Below are 12,278 nucleotides of genomic sequence, written 5' to 3'. Positions count from 1 at the left end.
GTCAAGGAAAAACGAGCCAGTTGGCAATAGTAAATGACAACAGTGGTACAACATTCAGGTTTAAAATGTAACCCCAAAAGCCAGAGGAGGCATAAATCCACATTCTTGGGTAATTTTAACTCACCTTTTGGGAAAATTGTATCACACTCAATGCACCATACTGGCCTTACATGACTATAATGTCACATGTCAAAATCCAGGGACTTGACTGCAAATGAATCTAGGGATTCTAAATAAATTGACATCTGCAAAAATAATATTTCCACTCTGAAAATTAGATTTGGAAGAATCTAGTGCCAAATGTAATGTTCCATTTGAAATTATTTCAGAGATTATTAAAAAGAGGGGAGAAAGTAGCTAATGCCATTCCAAACGGAACATTACACTTGGCACTAAATTTGCCAAAATGAAATGACCAGGCCATGTCAGCTGTGCCGATACCTAAGTGGTCATAAAAACACTGCTGTTTATTTGGACTGAAATAATTTTTCAACTTCTTAAGTATGAAATATTTTGAATTTATACAGTGTCTTTCACCTCAGGATCTCCATCTCTTTTTAAAAAATTTAACATTTAAAAACATTAAAAAAAATTTTTTTTAAATATTTTATTTTGTCAATATAATGTGGTTGATTATTGTGGCCCATTACCGAAACCTCCCTCCCTCCTCTCTCTTCCCCTTCCCTCCCAACAATGTCCTTTCTGTTTGCTTGTCCTATCAACTTCAAAGAATAGCAATTGTTATGTCTTTTTCACCCCCCCCCCCCGGTTTTTTTTTTGTGTGTGTGTGTGTGTGAATTTATTTATTTATTTTTAGCTCCCACCAATAAGTGAGAACATGTGATATTTCTCTCTCTGTGCCTGACTTGTTTCACTTAATATAATTCTCTCTAGGTCCATCCCTGCCGTTGCAAATGGCAGTATTTCATTCTTTTTTATAGCTGAGTAGTATTCCATCGTGTAGATATACCACATTTTCCGTATCCACTCATCTGATGATGGACATTTGGGCTGGTTCCAACTCTTGGCTACTGTAAAGAATGCTGCAATGAACATTGGACAACAGGTATACCTTCGACTTGATGATTTCCATTCCTCTGGGTATATTCCCAGCAGTGGGATAGCTGGGTCGTATGGTAGATCTACCTGAAATTGTTTGAGGAACCTCCATACAGGAACTACATCTTTTATAATTTATTAGCTCTTTAATCACCTAGTAATATTACCTCATTTTAATTTGTGTCCTCAAGTTAACCATAAGAAAAAAGGTGAACTATAGACATTTACATTTTTTAGTTTTTCAATTTCAGATATTATTCAACTATCATAGCCCTCAAGGAATCTCAAATTGTTCATGACAGTAAAAACTGAATTTTCTCTTTAAGCGAAATAATTGAAAAGGATCCAGTTTTTCTTTTGAGTAAGTAGAGAAAATAAAGTTCAGAGAGACAGCTACCTTGGGCTTTATAAGCACACACTGAAATTTTAATTCAAAAGAGTCTTCTCTATTTTAATGTGTAACAAAAAAAGAAGTGAAACCAAGTGATGATACCTGCCTTGTGCTGAGTGAGTGACGCATGCACCTGGCTGTCCTCTGTTCCCACCCCCAGAAGCACCCACAATGAGCACTGTGAATAGCTGTCTAGGCCTCCCCAAGAGTGCTTAGCACCCAGCAGGCTCTTTGGAAGTGCTCGTTGATTCGAATGCTGGCTTTAACTTTCTAAGTAAACAATTAGAAATCTTAAGCAGAGGGAAGTTGTGATGACAGTGTCTATCTCTCCAACCTGATTATCAGGAAATGTTTCATCCTGGTTATTTCAAAACTGGCAACTTTATATCACCTTCCAAGACATTTTTAGTCAAATAATACTTATCATTTTAAACTCCAATAATTCAGATTGTGTACTTTGGGTTGAAGTGTATAGCATATGAAAGAGAATAGGGATGAGATTTTTATAGAAATAAAAAAACTACTCCAGAGACCTATTTCTGATTGACAATGGACTTCCTTTTGCCTGCTCAGTTTCCATATCCCCTTATTCTGGTTAGAGCCCCTGAGTTTGTTTTGGAAAGCTACCTCTCCTTCATTGGTTACAGTCTTGGTGGTCTATCTAGGAAGATGTCTGGCCTCACCTTGGCCAAGAAAAAGGCCAGGGGCCCCAGTTACACCAATCAGACACCTTTCCCTGAGACTACAATCTTGAACCAGTGCTCCAATCACTGAAGGCAGGGTTAAAGCAGATTTACTCTTGGCAGTGGCACTCACGTGACTGTCTGTTAGTTCCTGCTGCCAACCCCCTCCCCCCGGCTGCTGTCCAAGTCCTCTTCCAGATGGGCTTCCCACAGCCTTGCAATATGTTACCCTTTCCTCTGGGTTAGCCAGAATGGATTCTGTTGCTTGCATCCACAGAATCTCAACTAGTGCAAAAGCACTCCCCAAATCTTCATGGGTCAATTACAACTTGATATGACAATTCCAGGTCAGTTCGATCCATTCACAAAGCAGATCTGTTAAAAACCTGTACTGAGCAAGACTCTGTTCATCTGCTCACATGACCATATGAATTCTTTAAAATAATAAAATTAAGTTGTTGGAAATGTTTTCTCTCATTCTCACTGGCTTCCCTCTAGTTTCTGTCAGCAAAGTTTTATTTGATGGTGGAATTATAAATTAAGGAGAAGATTCTATTCCTATCAGAAAAGAACTTTAGGGAGTTCCAGTCAAGATGGCAGAATAGACAGTCCCCAGCATCACTCTCTCCCACAAATCAACTAATTTACAACTATTAAAAAGCAATGACAGCCAAGCTGGGGCCACTAGAGCTCAGGGGAAGAGGAGAAGAGACCTACAGAGTGCATGAAGGCAGGAGAAGCCACAAGGAGAGAAAGAAAAACCCACTCTGACAGTTTCGAGCCCCAGCCACTTCCAGGCTGGAGCTTCTGAGCACACACAGCAGGAGCCAGCAGAAACCACAGCTGAGCCCTTCAGATGAAGTTGCTTGGAGGCAGCAGGGGAGAAGAGGGCTTTGGTGGCCCCCAGGCCAGCAAGATCACTAATAGGGTCCCCATGGACCCACATAAGAGCAAGGAGCCACTCAGAGGCCGGTGACTCACCACAAAGAACCAGCACAGTCCATCACAAGGGAAGTGTTTGCAGCACAGGAGGTGGGGGATACGCATCTACTGGGAGAACACTGGGGCACAGCAAGGACAGCTGATCTGTCCCCCAATCAGCATAGGACCACTCAGAGGAGACTGGTCAGGAACATAGAATTGCATGGGATGCAGTTTGATGAAAAGACTCAGGCCCAGACCAGTGTTTCTACACAACCCAGGTGCACTGGATTTCACTAAACCCATAACGTCAACCATTAAAACCTGAGCTGCACAAAAAGCCTCCCTCAGGGAATCAACAGCAAAGCAGCAATTTGGCTCAATGACACAGCTCAAGTCCTGGTCCCCACAAGAAGTTCCCCCACTTTAGAAGTAAGCAAAGGATGACAAATTAGTTCCAGTACAGAGTTTAAGTGGTGGGAACAGCAAATAATCCAGCACAGAACTGAAAGAAAAAACAGAGTACCCATAACAGAAAAAGTTTATATTAACTGGTAAAGGTCTCATTTCACCAAAGAACACCTATAACACCTAGAAGGACCAGATGTCTCCTGGGCTACCAAGCCAGATGGGGGACAACCAGGCACACTGCCAGTGCCATGGGGCCCACCTGGGGTCGTGAGGTACGGAACCAGTGACTGGACCCTCTGCCCACAACCAGGCACACTGCCAGCGCCACAGGGCCCACCTGAGGTCCTAAGGTCCTGAGGAATGGAGCTGGTGACTGAACCCCCTCCCACAACCAGGCACACCACCATCATCACCACCAACTAGGTAAGGAACATGCCAAAAACATCACCTTCATGTGGGTGGCACACCACAGCCACCACAATAACCATGGCTGCCGCAAAAGCGGCTAGATGCCACAACCACCATGCAGATGGTCCACCAGTCACTGGAGTGCATCAACACAAGGAGAGTCACCAGCAGAGACCAAGGAAAAGAAGAGGATGTCTCTCTCCAGAAAGCTTATTCCAGAGTGACAGAAGAAGCACCCACTCACGATAATATTGGGGGACCTGAACACACCTCTCAGCATTGGACAGATCATCTAGGCAACAAATCAACAGAGTATCCGTTTCTCTTTCAGAAGGAGAGAAGAAACTAGGGTTATCAGAGGAGGCAAGGGGGAGGGAGAAGGAGGATGGGGAGAGATGGACAAGGGGCATAAAGAATAAGTACGATTTGTAACAATATATGTGCTACTAATATTGATTTGATCAACATATGTCAACTTTGAACCCCCAAAATATGTATAATCAATTATGATTCAATAAAAATTTTTAAAAACAAACAAAAAATAAAAAATAAAACACACCCACACACCCACACACAACAACAACAATACTAGAATGCAATATTCAACTCCTCTCCAAAAAAGAAAGAAAAGAACTTTAAATCTAGATTATATTGATAGGGAAGGAGCTGAGCTTTCAGTCAGAAGCTCAAGACGCAGACAAACTAGTAACTCACAGTGAAACCAGGGGCAAGCAACTCAGTGTTTTCAGAGCTCTTTTTTATCCTTGTGCTTTAAAATAAAAAATAAGGCTAAGGTAAAGAACAAATCACAGAAGGTGATATATGCGAAAGGACCGTGATCTCTGAAGTGCTGTCCGAATGTAAGGCAGTAATCCTACTGCCATAGCCTTAACTTGCCAACTTACCTTTGTGAGGGACAAGTGCCTTCTGAAAGGCTTCCTTCAGAGGGCTGTGCCCGCGTAAGAGTCCATGGCTGGGAGAGATGGCCACGTGGGAAGTACCGTAAATGGCCTCAGGGGTGGCCGTGTAGGCAGTCAGTTTTTCTCCTGTGACTTGCCCATCAACCTGGCAGGAGAAAAGAAGAGTCATTTCATTTCTCAGTCCTCCCTCTGAGCTGTGTTGCTCCCCAACCACATCTCCTTTCCTCCTCATTCTCAAACAGTGGTGACGAGGGGTGTGGTGGACTGAGATGGTACCCAGCAGGGAGGAGAAGGGCGGGAGAAAAGAAGATGGGAGTTCCCCTTCTGGAAGCCTTGCCCGGTGCCCACCAGCAGGCACACTGGTAGACCCAAACTGAAGGTGGTCAAAGTATGCTCAGAAAGACTTTTCCTGGCTTTCTTGGCTCCTTTGTTCACAAGGCAAAACTAGGGCCAGCCTGTGGCTCACTTGGGAGAGTGTGGTGCTGATAACACCAAGGCCCCGGGTTCGGATCCCATATAGGGATGACCGGTTAGCTCACTGGGTGAGTGTGGTGCTGACAACACCAAGTCAAGGGTTAAGATCCCCTTACCAGTCATCTTTAAAAAAAAAAAAAAACTAACTGTTAATGTTATATCCAAAGAGCTACATTTTCCTCAAGGATTTAAGGGTACAGAAAAAAAACTACTTTTTCTGCTTTTCTAACTAGAGAAACAGTCACTGAAGTTATTACTGTTTTGAAGAAAGAAAGAAAGAAAAGATAGCCTGAGTTAAGCTCACAATTGAGCGTCCCTAGAGCTGGTTAAAACACCTTACAAAGAAGGTGCATACATTAGGCATCAACTGAGTGCCAATTATGTGACAGACATGGAGGACAAAGAGAGGTCAGGTTCTACTTTCTTCATACATTTATTCAAACACATGGACAGAAGGTCAATGATGAACTACAAGACAGTCCACAACAGGGCCTGCGTGCTAATTAGGTATCACCTACAGAGCCACAGAGGCACAGCCACATGGCCTGCCCTGTAGGACTGAGAATATTTCCTTCCCTTAGACATCATGTTGCCCCATCTCATTTTCAGGTGGATCCAGGAATAGAGATGAAAATATTTTTATAGTAAAATGTCGGGCAAGGAAGAGAGTATAGACGACATTCCGTGCACAGAAGCTAAGAAGCTCAGAGACCAACATCCTTCCCCCTGGTTGAGAAGCAAAGGCCTTTGGGGTGGGGACCAGAGCCAGGCTATCGCACAAGCCCCCAAAAGAGATGGCCCTGCAAATCTGAACAAACGTCATGGCTGGACTGAATTTCAGAACTCTCGCCACCTTCTCAGGAATGCATTAAGAGGAAAAGCTCAGTTCAGAATTTGTTACTGAAAGGTTTCCAAAGCACACACTCCCTTATGGGAGGCTTCTTCTCACTCCCAATGTTTACAGTTGGAGTGAGTTGGGTCACTTCTGTGAGGGGACTACACAGGGAATTATGAGCTCAGTGGCAAGTGGCAGGTGCTCAAGAGATATCAGGTATGGCTGTCAGTAGAGAAGGGTCTAGAAAGATAGGCCAATTTTGTCTCTTGGCTGCTGCTTCCTCCTTCTAAAGGTTTTGATGGGGACTAAGGTGACAGCAGGGCATGGAGCTAAATGAATAGAGCACACAGGTATTGATTAGAGAAGAAAGCGGAAGTATAGAAAAGAATACCCAGGTAAGAAATAGCAAATAGAACAACTTTCTAGTTACTAGAAACAAAGAGAAAAGTTTTAGGGGCACCTTCCAGAGCAGGTGGGCCTTAAGTTATGACTTTTCAGCAGTCTTTCCACAGCAAGTCACCCGTTTTGAACATTAACCTTAACAGCTCTGTCTGGTTTTGAAATGGTGTTACAGTTTGCCTCTGCTCTCTTGGCTTTTAACCTGCTTTGTGATATGAATTCCTTAGGGAATACAACGAGAGCTATGGACCCATTGTTCAGGAAAATGCCCATGCAAACATTTTGCAAATAATTTCAGAGAGTTCATGGGCCCCCAGACTTTCTATGACTGCACTGCCCAGTATGGTAGCCAGTAGCAATCTACGGCTATGAAGCACTTGCAATGTGGCTATTATGTGCTATCACAGTGTAGAATGTAGTGGGTTTTGAAGACTGTACTAAAACGAGAATGTAAACTATTTCTTCAATAAATCCTTTTTTGTTGATCCCATCTTGAAACAATAATATTTTGGATATAATGGGTTAAAAAAAATAAGTCATTAAAATTAATTTCATCTGTTTCTTTGCACTTTAAAAAAATGTGGCTACTAGAAAATTTAAAATCACATATGTCACTCGCAGTATCTTTCTTTTGGACGGTTCTGCTGTAGAGTCTCAAGCTGCTAGTTTATTCAATGAGTTCTAAAATTCAGAAGGAGATCTGTAAGCACGAATTGCTGGAGATGCTATTACTTGATCACCTTTAATGTGAAGTCCAAATGGCAGCCCACACAGTCCCCGATCCAGTGGGCCTGCATGCCTTTTATTCCATACCATTCTGGAAGGTCTGCCAGTGCGTCCTGCATGGCCTGTGGGAACGAAAGAATGGAGAAGTAGAAACACAAAGCAAATGACTCGGGGCCTGCTGAAGTAGGAATGGTGGGGACACTCAAGGAGGTTCAGGATTTAGCACTCATGTTCACTTGCCAAGTCAGAGGAGGCCAGCAAGGGTTAGAAACAGATACACTCACCATGACTCAAGTCAGTGACATGGGTTTGACCAATTTTTCTATTCTCAGTGAGCCAAGTTTTCATGAAAGGAAGAAAGTTAACAAGCAAAGATCATAATTCACAGCTGAATGTGTTTAGTGTATTCTCTCCCACAGTCTGGGGACTGAAAAAAAGAAGTTCAGGTTTATGAATTTTGAAACTCTAAGATAAGCCATTCATGGATATTCCACAACTCAACTATATCATATGTAGAACATTATAAACTATATCTTTACATTTAAAAAATAAAAATTAGCATAAGGGAAATATCACATTAGTTTGTATAAACATTTGCTATTAGAAACACACATGGATTTTCATCTTTATCTGTCTACTTTTAATCCTAAATTCCTATAAAAGAGAAGTTTTTCTATAAATTATTCTCTAAGGCTTCAAGCACATACTAGTCCTTATTTGATGATGAGACACGTTCCTTCAACAGATGGGTTTAAAAGTATATCATATACTTGTAATGCAAAGATTCCAACTTTGAATTCCTAATTGTATTATGGTTAATATAGGCAACGTAATTAATAGATCTGCAACATAACCAGCACCACTTTAGACAAACCCAAGTACAAAATGGCGACACCCATCCCCTCCCCTCCCCCCTTCCCTTTACAAGAAGCCTCCTGACTTAAAAAGAAACTCCTTTTGCTTCTGCAAGGAGGCAGTTCTCCACCCTGATCCACATTAGCATAATGACCCTCCCTGATGGTATCACCTACCTCTTGGCACCAACATACCAATATAAGCTCTACCACCCCCACACCTGGTGCTGTCCACCATTTTCAGGGCAGCCCTGGGTTGCTTGCTACTTTGAGCACAGTCCAGCAGATTTCTTTGTTTAATAAAGCTTGAACAGTACCTGGCATCTCGGTTCACTTTCTTTCAATAATGATGCTTTATTTGTCTAGGGTTTTGTAATTCATAAAGTGCTTTTACACACATCTCTTCTCATACACTCAGGTAAGGTAGCTCATTTCCAAATGAATGAACTTATGTTGAGAGAGGTTATTGGCTTATCCAAGGTCACAGGAACTGATGAGCCAGGACGGAAGGCAGATTTATTAACTAACAGTATTCTTTCTGCTACATCACAAAGATTCTTACTTTATTGTGTGATAAAAAACACAGAGCATTTTCCATATCTATCACCTACCTATACATATAGTTACTTTATAATAATTCAAACAGCTACAAATTTGTTTTATATGGTTATGTGTATTTTATTCTACGAGAAAAATGTAAAAAAAAAAAACCAAAAAACAAAAACTTATTGCCATGTTTGGTAATGTACAGGTCACAACTCTTACTACCACAGTGCTCCTCATCTGAATTCAGATAGTATGGCATAAGGAAATGGTGGCTTGTGATCTCTACAGCTCAACTGCAAACACTGATTTTCTTTATATTCCACACAGGGCCTGGCCCAGAGCCTAGAACTGTGCCTTGTCCTGGGCAAATGCTCATTATAATTCCATTTAATGTCCTCTACTCAAGGGAGAGAATCAGAGAGCTGTACTACCGAACCAGATCCCCAGGCATCCGGAAAGGGAAGTAATAACCTTTGTAGAATACTTCCGAAGTACCAGGCACTTTTACCTGTGTTGACTCATTTAATCTTCGCAACAACAGCACAAGTCAAGCAGTAGCATCTCCACCGCCCAGATAGGAAATGAGTCTTAGAAATCTTCCCTAAGTCACCCCACAAGTATGGGCTAGAACTGTGGAAGCAGTACTTGAAGCAAGGTGTAGCTGACTCCTAAGTTCATACTCAGTCCCATTCTCTACTATGTAATTCACTACTTTATAACAGCAGTATTTAAATTCAGCTTTCCCATATCCATATTTCAGATAGTTTCAGCTTACCATTCTCTGACTAAGAGGCACTTATTAGAGATCTGTCTACCTCTTTTATCTTATTTATATTTTTATTTTATTCCTAGGAGGAAGACTCTGATTAGAGAGCCATAGGGCTGAGTTTGTCAGAATCTCCTCTCTCTACAGATGAGGACACAAAGGCCCAGCGAGGTTTAGCAATCTGCCCAGCATCACTTAGTTAATAACTTTCTGCCTCAATGACACCATGAACTTCTACTGTTTGGGCTGTCCAGCATCTGAAATCTCTTCTTTCTTGAGGAAGAATTGCAAAATGGGTGAGTGGCAGGGCAGGGCTCTACTACCAACTATGGAAGTGTGAAAGGGCATAGACTTGTCCCCACATCCCATTCCTCTCCATGCTGAAGTTAACAAATGTAATCAATCATAGGTTCAGTACAATCTTGGAACACTGCGGGGGGACCCAAACGCATAGGGTCAACTACCTTAAATGCCACACAAGAATTGAGAGGCTGGAGATGCTGTACCCATGGCAGCAATGGCTTAAGCAGACAATTTTGGGGGACAGATCTTGGCTGTACCCTTGTTCTCTCCTAATTCTGGCCTGAGCTTGGGTTTCCAGCCTTTCCATCTAACTGTGATAACCTGATCCTCTTCTGACCAATTCCTTTTTGGCTTAAATTAATAGAGTAACTTTATGTTTTTTGTAACCAAGTTTCCTAACTAACATCAGTGGATTATAAAAGTTTCAACACCCTAATAAATATCTATATTAGCTGATACATTACTGCCTTGATATCATTATAGAATAGTATAAAATCTTGAATATATTAATTATAAACTATTAATCAAACTTCTGATAAAATTATGTACTCTAGAATGCTTTTCAATTTGGGAAGCAATTTAGGGGGTCTTACATGTCAACAAGCATAGAACTCGTACATTATAAACTCTGAAAATGACTCATGGCTTTTGCTCTCCAATGACCAGTGAGATTCCATTTAACTTCCAAGCAAACCTATAGGTGTCTGATGGGATCTGGTGTCTATCAGATAAAACCCACAAACATGAAGATTAGCTCCATCTCTCATGCTATCCTTCCCTGCCACAGAATATTTGGAGTTGACTAGGTCCAATCCTGACAGCACTTTCCATCCCTTCCTCCCCCTGCATTACTGAGCCTCAAGTACAGGAGCTCTCTTACTGTGTTTTTTCTTCTAGATTGAATTGTCAAGGCTGGAAAACTTGTGACGGTTCTTTGCTTAAAATATTCAGATCTCAGTGAGGACAAAAGATTCAAATAGTATGAAATGTGAATGTTTTCATATGCTAATTCTGGGGAAGATGCTTGCTTAAAAGCTAACCTAATCTATGAATATTTTTAAAAGCCAAGAGAAAATTTAAAAATTAACCAAATGAAATCAACCTCTTGAACAACCCAGTAAGTTCTTTTTATTCCCCACTATATAATACACACATTTTTCATGACAGTTTTTGATGAACAAGGCTTTAGAGAGCACCTTGACCAAGAGCTCCCAACAACCTCTCCATCCCAGGGCTGGGGCAGACCAAGGCTCCACCAGAACAAGAAAGAGGTAAGTAATTACAGTGTGACAATTATTCAATCTAAAGAGCTGTTTTTGTTTGTTTTGTGTTTTTGTTGAGATTATATCCTTTCTATTTCTTTTGGTGTTGCAATTACAGCAATAGCAGACGGTATTCATCTCATTTCATGACCTTATGTCTGGCATGCAGAGTTGGCAGTGCCCTCTTCCTCAGCCTGGCCAACCTCAATATGCAGAGATCCTACTGGCTCACAGAACCACAAAACATAGGGAAATAGCAGGTTTTCAGACTCTTTTAAAAAGTGCTATGAAATCCCTTTTCAAATAAAATCTGAGGGAACGCAGTATGTAAGAGTTGAAAGAATACACCCTCCTCTCTCCTGTAACCTCTTCCCATCAATTCCCAAGGCTTGGGCATAATTTGGAAACCACTAATTTTTTCAACTCCCCACATTTAATAAATGAAAAACTGGAGTTCCAAGAGGTCAAGTGATTTCCCTAAACTACTAAATCCCTAAATTACTACCCATAAACTACTATTTCCCTAGACTACTACTAGTCAGCAGCAGATCCAAGATAACGAATTTTCCAGATATCCTGATTGTTCTGGGATCACTGTGCTCAGTTTTCAGGTATCTCCATGTAAAATTAGCCAAAAGACAAATTCCTCCAGATGCAAAAACTAGAAATTAATAATATAAATTGGCTCCTTATTCAATTTTTTACAAAGAATTACTATAGTTAATACTCATCTGAAGTAAAATTGCAAAGTCTCCCTGTGGTTATCATTTAGCTTATACAGAAGTAGTGTGGTTTGCAAAGGGGCCTTATAATCACTTTCATTAGGATAGGTTGCTCTACAGCAAACCATCTGAAGAAGTTGAAACAGAACTGTACATTGAGTCTGAATATGAGCCACATTTAAGAACATGAGCCAATATGAGATGGGCTGAAGCAACATCCAATCAGAAAGGCTTTAGTAACATCGTATAATCAGGAATAAGAAAAAGATTAAACTAAAAGGCTGGGGATAGAGGATTAAATGTAACATGGCTAATCTGAACCTCTCTTCAAAGAAGCAGAAGAAATAATGCTAGGAATAAATCCATACTTCCCGAGAGAGGAAGGGCATATGAGCTAAAGCATTAAGAACAAAGCACAACATGACCACAAATACGAATTCAGAAGTGGTTTAAGTAACAGGATACATTTGAGATGACCTGGCTAACAAAAGTTTAGTCATACTGAGAAGTATAGACCTTTTTTTTAAAACAGGTGGATTTATTAGTTACTAAGGGGAGAGTTGGACACAGATTTGAGACAGAATGGAAGAGACAGGAT

The 12,278-nt window shown here is 41.1% G+C and overlaps 1 protein-coding gene across 1 annotated transcript in view; it reads right to left on the bottom strand.

Moving 5' to 3' along the window:
- The window catches only part of LARS2 (leucyl-tRNA synthetase 2, mitochondrial), a 172,685-nt gene that overhangs the window by 64,260 nt on the left and 96,147 nt on the right, over positions 1-12,278 (bottom strand). Inside the window, exons 8-9 of the mRNA XM_063113936.1 lie at positions 7,242-7,349; positions 4,779-4,938 (exon numbers count right to left, since the gene is read on the bottom strand). Of these exons, the coding sequence (XP_062970006.1) occupies positions 4,779-4,938; positions 7,242-7,349 (268 nt within the window). The remainder of the gene's footprint in view (positions 1-4,778; positions 4,939-7,241; positions 7,350-12,278) is intronic.

The sequence above is a fragment of the Cynocephalus volans genome, chromosome 11, assembly GCF_027409185.1.
Source record: "Cynocephalus volans isolate mCynVol1 chromosome 11, mCynVol1.pri, whole genome shotgun sequence".
Classification (NCBI taxonomy): Eukaryota; Metazoa; Chordata; class Mammalia; order Dermoptera; family Cynocephalidae; genus Cynocephalus; species Cynocephalus volans.
Note: the sequence above shows the minus strand (reverse complement) of the source record. Positions and strands in the feature narration are given on the sequence as shown.